Source organism: Peromyscus californicus, unplaced genomic scaffold (genome assembly GCF_007827085.1).
Source record: "Peromyscus californicus insignis strain IS unplaced genomic scaffold, ASM782708v3 Scaffold_18__1_contigs__length_77618521, whole genome shotgun sequence".
Classification (NCBI taxonomy): Eukaryota; Metazoa; Chordata; class Mammalia; order Rodentia; family Cricetidae; genus Peromyscus; species Peromyscus californicus.
Window position 1 is genome coordinate 60935449 of NW_026294480.1, and position 17320 is coordinate 60952768.

General features: G+C 44.3%; 1 protein-coding gene across 4 annotated transcripts in view; it reads right to left on the bottom strand.

The window, feature by feature from the left end:
• Positions 1 to 16813, bottom strand: part of Mtx3 (metaxin 3) — a 104118-nt gene extending 87305 nt beyond the window's left edge. For 2 of the 4 annotated variants that reach the window (XR_008219600.1, XR_008219599.1), the window contains exons 1-9: positions 16604 to 16807; positions 16198 to 16267; positions 15779 to 15855; positions 14193 to 14285; positions 13447 to 13629; positions 13269 to 13345; positions 12073 to 12230; positions 10748 to 10836; positions 8214 to 8447 (exon numbers count right to left, since the gene is read on the bottom strand). Coding sequence is in view for 1 of the 4 variants with exons in the window: in XM_052743571.1 (XP_052599531.1) it covers positions 8337 to 8447; positions 10748 to 10836; positions 12073 to 12230; positions 13269 to 13345; positions 13447 to 13629; positions 14193 to 14285; positions 15779 to 15855; positions 16198 to 16267; positions 16604 to 16750 (1005 nt within the window). In the remaining 3 variants the exon portion in view is untranslated. Of the gene's footprint in view, positions 1 to 8175; positions 8448 to 10747; positions 11705 to 12072; positions 12231 to 13268; positions 13346 to 13446; positions 13630 to 14192; positions 14286 to 15778; positions 15856 to 16197; positions 16268 to 16603 lie in introns of those variants that run through there. The other 2 variants (XM_052743571.1, XR_008219601.1) reach the window with 2 other exon arrangements.
• Between the last annotated feature and the right edge of the window lie 507 nt (positions 16814 to 17320).

Here is a 17320-nt window from a genome sequence, read left to right on the forward strand (position 1 = left end):
GGAAAACAGCCTAAGTCAGACCGAGACAATCCCGTACTGAAGTGACATTCATTCATCTCATATTGTGAGGTCCTTGAGAGCAATCTCTCCCAGCCTCTTGTACACCCCCCCAAAAATGTGCTCAAAACCGTCCACACTCAGTACCACCACAGCAACCTTCTCAAAAGATGAAGGAGCAGGAGAGAAATGGCTTTAAAAGGTGTGGGTGTTTCTGGCTTCCACATGGCACCGACTAGGAGATGGGCATCCAGCCTGGCATGAACGTGAGTCGAACAGCTTCAAAACTAGAGAGGCAGATAAAGTTTGCAGGAATCCACACTCAGCCACATACTTCAATGATTACATCTTTACACATTTTTGTAACTGATTCATGATTGTATACATGTGCATGTGCAATCCTTCCCTCTTTTTCTTCTTAATTTCTATACCTACTATATCCCACCCCCCCCCCCCCCCCCCGACACACACTTTTTTTTTAAGCAATTTTAGCAGGGGTCAAGATGTTGTGTATGATTCAAAATGCAAATAGTTTATCAGGGTTAAAAGGCAATTTTTCCCTCTTGTGGAGAAGACTGGGATCATGCATATCAAAACTGGAAGACTGGGACAAGTCTTCAGGTCAGTTTGCCTTCTGCATTTAAAATGAACCTAAAGTCTATTTGGTCCTGACTGAGATGTATGGGAAACACCAATGCTTTCTTCTATACCAAAAGATTGAACTTTTTTGAAGTGTGAATCCTAGAACTGCCCTCCCCAAAGTAAGCTCCCAGCACTGAGAAGATGGAGGGGAGGAGCCCTGGGGCTTCTGGCCTAGAGCCTGGCCTGCTTGGTGAGCTCCAGGGCAATAAGACTCTGGAAAAGGTGGACAGCACCTGAGAAATGATACTCAAGGGTATTTTCTGGCCTATTCACTTCCTGACCCGACATATGCACTTGCATGCACACACACGTGCAAGCAAGAAACAGTATCTTCCCTCCAACCTGAAACAGTGTTCTTTTCTTAGTGTCTCCACTCAGCTGATGGAACATTGCTGGGCTGTGGACAGAGAAAGAAGAGATGGACAGAACTGGGGATGAAGAGGCAGCAACCCTGAAAAGCTGGAGGTGTCGACACAGATGCAGGTCAGTGGCCTAGAAAGCAGACCTCCACCCCTCAGCATGGAGTGCAAAGCTCACAATGGTGTCCACACGCCCTAGACGAAGGGTAGAAAGGGAAAGGCCCGATGCAGCAGAGCCCCAGCGCTCAGTCACTGGTAACCGCTTCCACCACTGAAAGCTCATCCCAGGGATGAACAAATAATCCCTCAATGAAGAAATAGTATTACACCAAAAATTAACAACCACTCAGGTGATTTGAAATTTTATTGAGAAAATAGCTATTTTGAGATTATATCCAGTTTCTCATTTATCAGAATAAATTCTTAACAACAATGATTATCATTTCCATTTCTGGGTATTTACACATCAGCTCTAGGTAAAATACATTCACAGTAGGCAAGGCTAGAATATGAGACCATGGCCGACATTGCTGATTTTGATAGTTTACTTTATGAAAGACTACAGTATTTGCACACCAGATAGATGTTTAAAAATGTTTGCTATTCAGCCGGGCGGTGGTGGCACACGCCTTTAATCCCAGCACTCGCGAGGCAGAGCCAGGTGGATCTCTGTGAGTTCAAGGCCAGCCTGGTCTCCAAAGCGAGTTCCAGGAAAGGCGCAAAGCTACACAGAGAAACCCTGTCTCAAAAAACAAACAAACAAAAAAAAACAAAACAAAAATGTTTGCTATTCAAAGACAGGCTGGAGGAGATGGAGTCAATAGCACACATACATAGTTCTTGTCTTTTTCACTGCTGATCTGCCAGAAAGCTAAAGCTAAGCTACAAACACTTCAGTCCCACTTAAAACAGTTTCTATTTTACAAAATAAAATAAATCATATGACACCCGGCTCATCTTTATGCACTTAACTTAAAGGCTGCGCACACCCCTCCTCCACAGATCAAAATGCCAGCAGCCACAGACCCAAGAGCGAGCAGCCAGCATGGCCCTCTCCACCTTAAATGGCTCTCAGGGCTGATGCAAACTCTGGCAGGTCATTTCCTGTGATTTCCAAGGATCTGGGATATGTAAACTACATGATTAAAAAGGCTGTGCTCTAATTCGCGAGAGGAAAACTGAACTAAACATCAGAACTAAGATCCAAAGCTTTTCATGTGGCTGGATGCTCACCATTACACCAGCACTCAGAGCGAGCTGGTTCCGACGCAGAAATGAAATAAAGCTCGTCTAGTTACTAGTTACCCTCACCATCACCAGAGAAGCACACAAAGGCAGAAACCTTGTAATAAGCACAGAGAACAAAACACTCAATGTTCTCCTAAGTAAATGTCTCAGAACACAAATCCCATAAAACACTCACTTAAAAAAAACCCACAGTAAAGTAAGTTAGGGAAGCAGTGTATTAAATGGAGTGGCCATGATGTCTCCTGGGAGACAAGCATGTGGCCGCACAGAGCCTTGTTCAGACTGCATCCTCTCTACATGTGCCCACATGCAGCCTTGTTCAGACTGCATCCTCTCTACATGTGTCCACATGCAGCCTTGTTCAGACTGCATCCTCTCTACATGTGCCCACATGCAGCCTTGTTCAGACTGCATCCTCTCTACATGTGTCCACATGCAGCCTTGTTCAGACTGCATCCTCTCTACATGTGTCCACATGCAGCCTTGTTCAGACTGCATCCTCTCTACATGTGTCCACATGCAGCCTTGTTCAGACTGCATCCTCTCTACATGTGCCCACATGCAGCCTTGTTCAGACTGTGTCCTCTCTACATGTGTCCACATGCAGCCTTGTTCAGACTGCATCCTCTCTACATGTGCCCACATGCAGCCTTGTTCAGACTGCATCCTCTCTACATGTGTCCACATGCAGCCTTGTTCAAACTGTATCCTCTCTACATGGGTCCATATGCAGCCTTGTTCAGACTGCATCCTCTCTACATGTGCCCACATGCAGCCTTGTTCAGACTGCATCCTCTCTACATGTGCCCACATGCAGCCCTGTTCAGACTGTGTCCTCTCTACATGTGTCCACATGCAGCCTTGTTCAGACTGTCTTCTCTACATGGGTCCACATGCAGCCTTGTTCAGACTGCCCTCTCTGCTAATAAGTTAACCATCTCTGAAGCTGGAAACCAAGCCACACATTTACACATCAAAGGTTCTGAAAAGCCTACAGCAACTCAGCTTTACCTAATCCAGAATTTTCCAAACTTATTAGAAGAATATATTCTGCCAAACACCCTTTTAGAAACTACTCTTGCATAAACTAAATGTTTTTACCTTATAATTTTAAATTAATAATAATGAGAGCACAAAAATAACTAGCCTTTTTTTCCTTTTAAAGAAACTATTTTGTTCTGTTTGAGTAAGAGTCTATCACAACACACCCCTCACTATTCACAAGCAATCAACTCAAGTCTCCCTTTTATTGTATCATTGTTCAAGAATGCTAATTCTACTAAGTAATCCATGGAATACTTTCGGGGGTTGGGGGAGGACAAAAGACATTTTTGAAGCCTTTTTAATTCCCAGAGTCCCCATTGCTCCTGTCACGACGGTCCTAACTGTACGACAAGTAGCCTGGGCTCCTGGAGACTACAACACCCAACAGCAACTTCTGCACTCAACTATTTACAAACACTTGAAAACTAAAACCAAAACTCTTCCCAGCATGCATCATTATGAAAATCAGCATTCTGAAATCCAATGAAGCTTCAACAAAACCTTTCAGGGTGAAACCACTGCACTATGATTGCACGTAACCACAGATTTCTTTCAAATTTGTTTAAGAAATATGTAAGCACTAAGAAATAAATATAAACTTCCCATAACTGAACAACAGCAAAGGCGGGGGTGGGGTGGGGTGGGGGGGACGGACGGACATAGAATTCTTTTTTTTTTTTAACCACCAAGAACATACACAAAGGATAATCATTGTAACTCAAATGATCGCTGTGGCTTTGCTCAGGATTTCAACTCTAAAAATAACCACAACAAGACAAAATCGATTACAAACTCCCTTGACCTTAAAGCTATGTGCACAGCTATGTCACACTTCCGTGATAGAGGGCGGCCTCAGTGTGCACAGCGCCACACTGTGAATACAGAGAAAAAACAAAAAACAAAAAACGCAAGACAAGAAGGTATGACCACACAGAGACTGAAGAAAAGTCTCAAAATACTTTGTCCTCAAATGTGAGCCCAGCTGCCACAGGGGGAAAAAACACACAAAGTAGAAACATGAAATCATAAGCACTTTGCTATTTTATGGAAAAGAAGTTTTTCGTGTAAGGTTGTCAGAAAAACTTTCTTGGTAAGGCAGAAGAGAGTGTCATAGAACAATTTGTTAGAAACTTTAGCTGCCTTTTCTTTAAACTCAAGAACGAAATAAAAATTTTAGCAAGATATAATGTAGTTCTCATTTGGAACTAAATACTAGGTCTGTAGTGTTAAAATTTAAGACACATTTATGTAGATAGTAATAAACTTACTCTATTAAGTTTGCTTTAAAAATATTTTTTAAAAAATAGGCCGGGCGGTGATGGCGCACGCCTTTAATCCCAGCACTCGGGAGGCAGAGCCAGGTGGATCTCTGTGAGTTCGAGGCCAGCCTGGGCTACCAAGTGAGTTCCAGGAAAGGCGCAAAGCTACACAGAGAAACCCTGTCTCGAAAAACCAAAAAAAAAAAAAAAAAAAATTTTTTAAAAAATAATTAGACTCTGAAGGCATTACAAAAATAGAAGTGAGATATCCCATGGTTCTATCATTCAGCTTCCTACGTATATTTAAATTTATTTTACTGTCAATTATGTGTATATGGGGGGGGGGGTACATACACATTGTGAGTGCAGGTGCTCATGGATTCCGAAGGGGGCACCAGATCCCCTGGAGCTAGAGTTATAGGAGGTTGTAACCACCTGACGTATGTTCTGGGAACTGAATTCAGGTCCTCAGCAGGAGTAGTAAGTTCTCTTAAGTACTGAGCCATCTTATCAGCCCCCGCCCATACATAAACATTTATATTCTGGCTTTGAGTGGTTATGGCTGTGGCTGTCAAAAAACTGTTCCACCCCATGAAAAAATATTTTTAACGAGCTTGTTAGGTGCCCATGTTCGAAAGAGGCTCTAAAGAAACACTATCTAATTCAAATCCCACTTTATCACACGAAGCTAAAGTGGTTTTCTTACAAGAGTCCATTACCAGTTTCTGCCTCTGTTGATAATTTCCCCCACTTTTAGACTCTGAAAATTTTTAACTTAGCTCCAACATAAATGTCTTTGTTCCTTAGTGCTACTATATCTATCAAGAGTAAATCGTTAGGGGTTACAAGTAGAAATAAAAATGGTTGCTTAAAAAAAAAAAATGGGTCCTCTGGTACCCCCAAACAATTCAAGCACATTGAAACTGAGATTTGTTAGTTAATATGGCCCTCCCGTGAGGTCGAAGTTCTGGGAAATTCCCATCTCCCTTGTCTGCAATGTCTTTAGTGTTAGGTCACCACCGGGACACAGTGTTCATTCAGGATCTTTAACCTGTGGGAATTAGCAAACCAACTTTTCTAGCTCTGTACTATCAACAAAAATAAAAATGAGCAGAGTCCTTCTTTTCATACTATCCTCTACCTCCAGAAGACAATGGCTCACAGTATTCGGTCAAGGCCACGGACCACTTTTCCCGGCACACTCAAGCTTCCAGCACAAACATCCTGACGGGGGTGACATGGGCCCTTTGTCCAGTCTAAGAAATGATTTCCTTCTAAGAGCTTCTCTGTGTGCTTGGTCCTAAAGCGTCCTGTGCTCAGTCCGTTTTCTATCACTCTCTCGCTTGGACAAACAAAGCTGAACGAAGGAACCCAACATCTAAGTTCTCACTTGACTCTGGTTCTGCATCTACGAAATGTGGTCTTCAAGCACGTGGGCTACAGAATGGAAGGCTAAAGAGAGTTCTGGGCAGGGTGACCAGAAAGCAGACAAACCCCTTCACAGTCATCCTCTCCACCAAAAAGGACGAGTGCTTGTTATTCTAAGGCGAGTCTTTTGATTAAGAGTCCAGCACACAAAACACCACAGCGCACTTCTCGGCTGGTCTTCTGACACGATCTGCTGCTTTCCTCTCCACCAGGTTCTCAGTCTTCCCAACGCTGCGACCCTTTCATACAGTTCCTCGTGGTGTGCTGACCCCCACCCATAACATTATTTTTGTTGCTACTTCATAACTAATTTTGCTACTGTTATGAATCGTAATGTGAATATCTGATATGCAGAATATCTGATATGTGACCCCTGGAAGGGCTGTTTGACCCACAGGTTGAGAACTGCTGTTCTACATATTTAATCTAGACATCAGCAGTTTCACCAGAAGAACTTAACTCAATATTACCTTCTAACTTCACCCACAGTTAGATTTCATACTTGATTTTACATCTAGTAGTGTTGATACGGTTCTTTCTCTTAGAAATTTTTACTTTTCAAAAATAATTGTCCTATTTTTACATGTGTTTTACAACTGTAAGCTACTTCAAATACTTCTTGGAAGGCTTACTATTAAATCATAATTGAAAATGACTAACCCTGATTAAAGCATAAACAGACGTTTGATTAATGTACTAACCATCCATCTCCAATATAGATCAGTCCTAGAGACAACGGAGTCTTTTGATCATGACTTTCAAAACAAGATACTCAGGTTTCAGATTGCTGTAACTTGACTTAGAAGATGAATGACACACACAACCACACACACGCACAACCACACACACTTACCCAACCCTACATACACTTCCAGGCACACACTCACTTACATACATCCCCTTTCTTACAGAAGGATTATGAAACTCATGTGTACCTGACCTAAATGCACCCAAAAAGATGAACAAGACTGTGAATACCACCTTGTGACTCATTTAAAGCTTTCAAGAAACAGTTTTTACAGTGACCTAAGACTTTCCTCCACCCAGCACAGAGCCAACTGGGATGACGCAGGTCGAAGGCAGCTGAGCCTCACTCTGCTCCCAGCAGCCCAGTCTCTGGACAACGCAGCCTGGTTTCTGCAGGACCTGGGAAGCTTTGCTGAGCACCATGGTAATCTTGTAAGACACTGGGCCAAAACATGGTCTTACATTTTAAAAATCCCAGAAGTGGTTTTCGACAACAGAAGCACCTCAGCCACTAAAATAAGCATGTCTCTCTTACATGTAAAATCACCACACAGCAAATGTTCGAACAGCTCATTCAGCCACCAATAAATATAAATTGTCTCAGAAATCTGTTAGTTTTTACTTATTCCTTTGGATCCTGCAACTGTACTTAAAAATACACAGAAAATAATAGCTTGTCAGAAAGTGTGTGACTACATGATACACTTATTATTATGAAACCAACTGTTCTGAATGAAGTGTGGAGCACTGAGACCAGGCACGTGGGAGGTGTCTCCAGGACCCTCAGAGCAGCTCATCCCAAGGATGCTTAACAGTGAACTGAGCACAGTGCAATAAGGGTTTCAGCTGAATACTCTAAGATGAGCTAGACTTCCAGTTCTGGAATCGATACAAGAATGAGACAAGTGGGCATCAGTGTCTAAATACACAGGTCTAAGGCTGCCACATTCGCCTTTGCTAGCTTAAAGCAAACATATCAGCAGTACTTATTCACACCGCCATGTGCTATCAGGTGCGTATTATATAACCACCCTTAACACTTGCATACGTGGCACTAAGCCACCAAAGAATCAGACTTACAAGAGAATAATTAAAAAGCACATTCCTCACTGCTTTTTAAAGTTAAATTCAGGCTTTTCTATTGAAATAATTTTCTATTTTTCCTAGTTCCTGAAATAGGCATTAGACTGCAAAAAAGAAGATCTCAGCCAAAAAGCCACATATCAAGTATTGAGACAGGGCTAAGAAAAATAAGTTAATAAAATTAACTTAAATAACTTAAAAATGCACATTCAGAACAGAACTGCAGCTTTTAGTCAGCAACACCTGAACCAAAGGCAAAGATCTGCCATGATTAAGGCAGGATTTTAATATACAGTACCATGTATCTGCCCCACCCACCCACCCAGTTCGCGTAGCATTCCCCTTTATTTAAAATGCACTGCCAAGAGGAAATCAGAGATTCTCTAATTAAAAGGAAGTCACGTACAGTTCCTTCTGCTTTCCGTAAAGCCTTCCTTACACCCATTATAGCGTCTGTTCTTTGGGTCTCCGTGCACTCGGTCTGAGCACTCGGCGACTGCAGACAACCTTAAGACTTAGGCCGCAGCCGTCAGGGTGACAGGCGCTGCAGGGAACTACTCTCCTCCTCTGCTGGAGTCAGCCTGAGGGTGGGCAGCTTCCGGGGAAGAAGTTGAGGGCTCTGGCGGAGCTTGTCATCCATCTGTAGGAAGCACAAAGACACATCTGACTGAGGCGGAGGCTTCTCTTCGGCAGACGTGGCCTCCTCATCTAGACCCCAGCTCGGAAGAGAACAGAATTGGACGTCTGCAGGACTGATGGAGAGACATCTCTCTGACGACTGCTCCCAAATTATGACTGTCATCTCAAATACCGGCTGACTCAGTATCCGTGAAAAGCAATGTGGCTCGTCCTTGTCCATCACAAAGTTATAGTAAGTTCCACAAAAAAGAATACGCTGCTGAACTGGACCAGTGACTCACTTAAGACACCTTCTACAAGCAAGGGTAAATGTGATACTTCTAATGTGCTCTGCCAATCCCTCCACACTGAAGAACAGGCACAGTCCCATTCTTTACGAGGCTCAGGAGAGACAAGTCCCCTTTCCAGGTCCTAAAGCCAGCATCATGAACCACGTCTTCTTCTTCTAACACAGTTGTTTTTTAACTCCTTCCCTTTTCCAAACTGAAAGTGGCCAGAACGCCATGCAACCCCCCAGCCCCCAACCCTAGTTGAGAGTATGTGGACCAAAGGATGCTGGGAGAACTGTGGCAAGGACAAGTTCTTTAGGTCTAATCTAGAGGTCTGTCAAACACTGATTACTTCTAAGCCAACCTGAGAGAAACTATTAATTGTTTCTATATAGAAAAAAACATGACCAGAGAACAACTCTAGCAAGCAGCATTTACTTTCCAGCAAGAATTGTTTTTCAAGCATTATTCTCTCCCTTAAGCTCTAGACTTTTACTATAATTGTGAACAGTGGTGGCCAAGAAGAGCCGCTGCCCTACTGTGTTTTACCAACCATCACACACTTGCTGCAGAAGAGCAGATATGAACGCCTGCTGGTCTTACAAGACTCTCATAAGCTGAGGAAGACCCAAGGTGGATATGTGTAAAGTAGTGATTGGGCTCCTAATTTTACCTTCTGCCTGTGTGGGTATTTCACAGTTCCTATGCTGTATCTGTCATGGGTTCCACACATAGAAAATGGAAACTAGCTGGGTGGTGATGGTGAACACCTTTAATCCCAGCACTCAGGAGGAAAAGGCAGGTGGATCTCTGTGAATTAAGAGGCCAGCCTGGTCTACAAAGTGAGTTTCAGGACAGACAGGACTGTGTAACATGACTGTTATACACAGAAACCCTATCTCAAAAAACCAAAAGAAAGAAAGAAAGAAAATGGAAACTATGTTAAACAGCCTTCCCACTAGACGAGTGAGCTCCTTTAACCACACTTAGCACTTCGCACACATCTTCATAGGATGCGTATTGGACCGAACAAAGAATAGAGCCCAGCAGGCTTTCCCTCACACTACAAAAACTCGGACAGTAATGAACTCCGCAAATTCTCCAAATTCAACACCATGAGAGACACTGGAAACACAAGGCCATCCAGAGGACAGCCGTGATCACCACATCCTCCTGGTGACAACAGTCTCATTTGGGAGAAAACAGCTGCTACAGAACAATGAACTGCTACAACACTCATGTGGAGGCTCATGTCCCCGTGTCTACAGTTCCAGTCTCCTCCCTGAACCGACTTCAGCCAAGACTCAGGCAGTGTGGTCAACTGCTCACACCTTCACATCTGTGACCTGGGGACAGTTACAGTATCTGCACATGGAGCTTCTGGGAGGCTTGCGTAAGCTAACCCCTATGAAGCGCTTTTACCTCGGTGGATGTGAAAGCGAGCCAGTCTATCGCACACTTGGGGAGAATCTGCATGGCCCTTTCCCATGCTTCCAATCAGAATCCTCCTCAAATCTTGCGCGGTTGGCTCTCTCCGCTCCCCAGTTCCTCAAAGTCTCTCACACACTGAGAATCTCCAGAGTGACAAGCTAACCGGGTTGGTGAAAACACCGTAGACTACATTCAGGACAGAGAAGGTACGTGAGGGAAGAAGACAAACACGTTCCTGACAAAGAGGAGGGGCAGGAGTGCCGAGACCCTGCAGAAAGTGACTTCGGGCCAGAGCAGGGGCAGCAAGCGAGGCTTGCTTCAGATCGGCTGTCTTTGGAGGGAATTTTCATCTCACCCAACTGGACAAGCGCCAACTACACAGTAAAAGGCAGACCCAATACAATGATTCAGATTTCCCTCGGGACCATCGGGCTGCCGCTGGCTTCAAAACACCGTGTTAAACAGATCTCCACTCACAGTGTATATAAACAGCCTTTTGAAAAGTAAACTCTTTAAAACTAAGAGGGTAAAGTGAACACACAGCCCAGAGAACAGCGTTCCCACAGAAAGGAAAGGAAGGACTGAAGTAACTCGACCTGACCTTTTCAATTAGGTTGGACTCCTTATTTACAAGTTGGGTGAGTTTCTGCAGGTTGGCGTCTATCATTTCTTGTCCAGCTGGAGAGATGCCTGAGAAGCCAGGAGAGAAATCAGGGAAAGCAAGGAAACTTTGAAAGACTTCAAGCTATTTAAGATTGAAAAAAAAAAAATTTTTCCGTTTACCCACCCTCCCAATTGCTCCATGCCCCACCCTGCCCCCCGCAAAAGAAAAAGAAAAAGAGAAAAAATATTTTGGGTTCAAGGGCAAAGTCAGGAGGGACAGCAGTGCTCCACAGGAAACCAGAAAGGAAAACACTGGATGTGTTCTTAGAAGACACTGAGCACACGACATGCAGTCAGCTACAGCGGTTAGTAACGGCAAGGCGGTCTCAAAACTATGCTGCCCGCTTCCCTAATCACTACACACAGGCCACTGCTTATCACGCTAGAGGCGTTATAATTGCTAAAGTCGCAATTCCCTAACCGCTACTCATCAGGCACCCAAGACATTTAAAGGCATTTTTAAAAGCAGAGCCTTCTGGGATTGATCCCAGGACATTTTAATTTGGGAAGTATGGAGGAGCTGTGCAGTCAGGTTTGCTAGTCACTGGTCCAAGTCACAAGGTCGGAGGTTACTTAGTTCCCTAACTTCCCATTTCCTAGACTTCCCTATAGGTAAAGCAGATAATCCACCACAAAAAAATAGCCTGCTGCCTAAGCCAGCTATCTCCTAACTTCTGCTTCTTAAGAGGACAACTTCAGCCACCTCCACAGACACAAACACAGTGTGCCCAGTCCCTTAAGCACAGGCCCCCAGTCACAGAGAATTCCATCCTCAGTGTCAAGAGCCCTCTACTTACTCATCTCCAGTTTGCTGCAATCAGTTTTCAAGTAGACTCATGGGAGTGTACCTCACCAAAGTCAATCTGCTACTGCTTTCTGTTCATGAAGGAAAATGCTGGAAGCAGCAGGTAAGAATCATTTAAAGTGACTGCCTGTTCGCATGAGGACAAACACTACTTTTTAGCAGGGACTCAACACATGTGGTTTAATCTTTTAGAGGAAAATGACTCACTTCAGGGGGGGCAGTACTTTCAAAGAAGAGTCACATAAGACGTAAAGTCCAGAGGATGGTGCATGCAGGTCAGAGGTCTCTTTCTCCATGTAAGTAAGAACATGGCGGCAGACAGAATGGGCAAACCACCAGATCCTGAAGCTAGGAACCAGATCTAAGACAACCCACAAACGTGTTCTACTTCTGCACTGCCAGGAGACTATTACAACAGTCAATCTGAACAGACATTAGCTAAAGAAGAACCGACTTACCCCCAGGACCCCGCCTAAAGTAGCTGTGGAGGATGTCGTCACAGAGGCGGCACAGGTTGGAAAGCTGCTTCAGATGCTCCTGCAAGTGGACTTTGGGAAACCGCACTTTATAGAGTGGTGCAAGGAAGCCAAACACATAGGCGTCCAAGGTGGAAGGCCTGGAAACAACGGATTCTGTCAGGAGCATCAAAGGGAAGTCTGACTCGGACCGTATTTTGAAAGTTGTCCTCACACTATCTGCCGAGTCGAATAGGCAGCATCATGTTTTGAATGATCTACCATGTTTTTGTTTTCAAAAGTGAAGCGGCCAGGGTTTTACCTTCTAAGTAGTTTTAAAAATATTCTCGCCATTTATTTTAGTCAGAGGAAACTGAGGTTGTAAACTGCAAACGGTATGGACTGGAAGCAGGGTGGGAGGAGTTTTTGATACATTCACAGCCACATTTGCCGCACGTTAAGCTAATGTAAGATTAATGGCAACAGAAAAATTTCCTATAAAAGCCGAGAAAGTCCTGGGCTAAGAACTGAACCCGGGGCCTCATGCATGCTGTTTGAGAGCTCTGCCACTCGGCTATACCCCCAGGTCCCCTTCTGAAGTGAAAAACTGACCTTTTGGGGGATGGGAGAACCGGCTTTAACTCACATCTCACTGAATATACCCGCACAACATATCAAAAATGACTCTTTTCTTACATAATAAAAATGATAAGTTGTATTTATACAGTAAATAAGTATCAACAGTCTACACAAATCCAATACCAGCCACCAGCCCTGGGACTGAGGGGCAGCTGGGTGACTTCCTTCAGGGTGCTCCTCAAGAAGGGCGTGGCAGCATGTGTGCATCACACATGGCAGTGGCCAGTGGCTTCATGATCAGGGACATGCGCTAGATGGCCTGTGGGAGGAGGAAGCCCAGGGGCCGCTGAGGCGGAGCCTCACTCAGAAGGGCCCTCATCTTCTGCAGCAGAATCACTGGCCCCCACTTCTCTTTTCTTTTCTTTTTTAAGGGATAAGAGATAGCTTATTCTACAGATTCAGGTCACTCTAAATAGTGTGTCCCACCATGGCAGCCGTTTCAGGAAGCTCTTATAGTAACAAGGCAAAGAAAGCCACAAATCAAGCACTTTTCAAATATACTGGTGGAAACAGCGAAAAGGTGAATTCCAACAAAATGACTTTTAAGGGAATTTACTCACGTGTCACCAAAGAAAAACTGAGATGTTCCCAATCTGTTTGACAGGAGGTTCAGGCACTCCTTGGCATCTCTGTATATCTAAAAAGGATGAAAGACACCTTGGAGTAGCATCTCGAGGGAAGGCCACCGGTCTCCTCTCCTCTCCCTTCCCAACAGGGCTTGCTGGGAGAATCCCATACCTGGGCTTCCACTTCCTGGAGGTGGTAGAGGGGCGGTTCTCCCCTTGTCAAGAGAATCCTGTTCAGTGCCCCTCTAGACATCCTTCCAGGCAGGATCAAACTTAGAGGGAAAGGGATACGGGAGGCAAACCACGGTTTTGTCACAGTAAAGTAATTGTCGTTCTCAACCCAGAAAGTGTGAAGCTGTCAAAGGAAGGTTAAACAGTTACAGGGATGTTCTTCTGCTAAAACAAACATCGCTCAATCAATGTGACAGTTTTTTTCATAAAGGTCTTTGAATAAAGTAACTTCATTTAAATTTCCAGATAAAATGACTCAAGGTAAAATGAAATGATTTTAAACCTATGAATTTTGTTGGCCGCTGTATCTCAACACCCAGAATAGAGCCTAGCACATACTGAGTGTTCAGTAAATATTCACTGAATGAATGAACTTCAATATAACCAATTCTATCCATGGAGCAAAGTTTCATCTTCCATTAGTGGTGTTTATTTAAAAAACAATATTATGCTGGAGTGGAACTCAATGGTAGAATGGTTCCCTAGCCAAGCAAGCAAACAAACCAACCAGACTATCACTTCAGTGGGAAGTTAAAAGTCTAAGAGAATCCAGCTTTGTCATAATATAAAAGATCAAGGCTAATATGAGAAATTTCCTCTAAGACCCTCCCCCTCTTCTGTTCTTTCTAAACAGACCACAACATTCTCACTAAGTCACCACAATGCTGCGGTATCCAGAACACTCACCACGGCAGGGAGAAGCTTCTCTTCTAGGAGGGCGATGTAAGCCAGGGTATCTGCCCCTTGTTTTGCTGAGAGCTCACAGTCAGCATTATATTTCTATTCAAAACCAAAACAAAACGTCTCAGAGGTCAGAGAACATCCCAAGGACAAGGAAGCTGAGCAAATTAGAACTCTGATTCTCCCTCACAAATGTCAATCCTAACATTAAGAGGGGGGTAAATACTAACCCATTGAATACTGTTCCTTAATGCAAAGAGGGTTCTCAGCACCACACCATACACAGTGAACAAATGTTGCCTACTGTTTGTCGGCTGACTTCTATTGCTTCGACGCTCATTAATGGCCTTTGTTCAGAGTATGGCACGTGGTACAAAGTCCACAAGAAGCAATTATTTTTAATGAGAAAGGAAAAAACATATAGTTCTTCCTAATGTTTTTCTGCATATAAAAGGAAACTCTTCAATTTAGAATATGCTTAAATATTAATGATACAGGGTTTTTTCCTTAAGAGTACTGACAAACCAATTATAACTTTCGTGCTTATATGAATCTTTATGTTTAGACATCGCAGATTTACTACATAAATATTTATACTTTCACACATTTTAGATGCACGATTTCATAAAGTCTATAACTATCAGATAAGTGCTTCTTAAAAAGTAAAATACAACTCATGGTAGAGTGCTTGCCTACCAGTCCCAAGACCCCAGATTCAATTTCCAGTACAAAAATAAAATAAAACAAAAGAATAAATGATCAAATAAGTTGTGATTTGGTGGGAACTCAGGTGTCAAACTTAGCATGAAATGTATAGTAACAACGGGAATAAAGTGATAATGTTATCAGCAAGAGTAATCTTGAATAACTTAAACTGAATCTTATATTATTTCAATAAATTCATAAAAATATACAGTTATGTACTTCACTATGACTTCCAAATCACAGTGAAATGCATGCTTTATGGAACTAGTAAGCAAGTCTTTCTGTCACTGTTGTCAAAATCCAGGCATTCCCAGTTGGCCAAAGAATTGAAAAAAATAAAACCACCTTATAATGAATTAAAAATAAAAGCCAGCTCAGTGGCTTTGACCACCTTTAATCCCATCACCGGAAGGCAGCAGCAGGCAGATCTTTGTAAATTCAAGGCCAGCCTGGTCTACAGAGAGAGTTCTAGGATAGCCCAGGCTTCACAGAGAAATCCTGTCTTCAAAAAACCAAAATCAAAACCAAACAAACAAACCAAAACCAAAAACCTTCTGGGTGGTGGCTGAGCACACCTTTAATCCCAGCACTCGGGAGATAGAGGTAGGCTGATCTATGTAAGTTCAAGGTCAGCCTGGTCAACAGAGTGAATTCCAGGACAGCCAAAGATAGACAAACCCTTGTCTCGAAAAATCAAAACCCAAAAACAAACAAAACGCCATACAGGATGCCAGGTGTGATGGGTTACACCTATAATCCTAGCATTTGATGGCAGTCTGTGCTGCACAGTGGCAGTCAGGGTACAGTAGAGTATAACCTAGTCTAAAATAATAATAAAAAGAGTAACATGCAGAAAACTATCTAGTTCTTCAAAAGGAGCCACCCACCTGTTTTCTTAAAAAGTTTAGTATTTTTGCAGGCTGAGAAACAATGCTGTCTTCAGTTGTCAAAATTGGTACATCACCTATAATCAAAAACAGTTTACACACACGCAAACATCCTGATTTATTCTGAAGATTACAATACCTTAAAAATTATACCAATTGCACATGGGAGAGTGTGTGCTTGTAGTTTCACAAGGAGCAGTTCTGGAGAGCATTTTCATCTCTCCTATTTTCCACAGATTTGGCTTGCACTTTGAGTTATTACTCAGAGAGATCAAATCACAACCAACCCACAGCCAAGATCATTCTAAGAAGCTAAAACACCCGAGGTACTCTAGGGCTATATACCCAGGGCTTTAAATGCAAGAAGGGGTGCAAGTGTTAAAAGGGCAGAAAGGGGCGTGTGAAAGCTCATACTGTACCTCTGGAACCTCTCCAGGTGTTATCTATAACATTGACTTTCAAGGGTGCGCCAGAGAACTTGGCATAAGCCTGAAACAGAGTTTGCAAAAAAAAAAAAAAAGACATGTTAGACGGAGCAGTCATGCAGGTCTGCAGAGCGGCTCTGACAGCGGCTGCAACCGCAGAGGCCCAAGGCTGCCCGCGCCCCTCCCGGGTCTGCAGTCGGGGACGCGGGGCTGCAGGAGGGCTTGAGGATGCGGGCATGCGGGCATGCGGGCATGCGGGCGAGCGTGCTTTCTCCCACCGCCGGGCCGGCGCGGCCAGGCCGGCGCCAGCTGACGCCTGCAGGCGGCCCGCCCGTCCCCAGCGGAGCCCGCAGCCGGCCAGCCCGGTCCTCCCGCGCCCCGGCCCGCGAGGCGCCCTCACCAACACCACCAGGGACTCGCTGTGGACCGAAGGGAGCCCCCAGCCGCCTCCCCAGCAGCTCAGCTCCCAGGGGGCCGCCATCTTGCCGGGGCCGACCTCTCCGTCACCCGGAAGCACTGCTGCCGCCCACTCTCCAGCACGTGGCATGGCGGGGGCGGGACGAGGAGCAGGGACAGAGGCTGAAAGGACAGCGCCAGGCGTTGGAAGAGAATTTAACAGCCAGTCTAGGGGCTCAGAGGACTGTGCCATCAGGGAAACAGACCTGCTAGGCATGCTCAAAGTATTTGTGACATGCCGTATTACCGCCCACATCACTGTGCTACACCCAAATCTGTACAACGACTCTTCACACAAACATAGTTTAAAATGACATGGGGGTGGTTGGTACCCGGTAGGCCCTTGTAGTGTTCAGTCTTTACGATGGGCCGTTGCCTGCCTTTCCAGGCTCAATTTCGGTTGCCATTCCTCTGCTAGCGTGATTCGACCTCATTAAAAGTGAACCCTGTTCTGAAGTTTAGCAGAGGACTCCTACCTGCTCACAAGTGCTACTCCTTTAATCCAGAATAGCTTTCTTCTCCAACTGCTCTCCCCAAATTGAGGTTAGTGGGGCTGGAGAACTGGCACAGCTAAAGGTACTAAGGGCTCTTGAAGACTTAGCTTGGTTCCCAGCACCCAGATGGTGCTCACAGTCTGTATAACTCCAGTTCCAGGAGATCT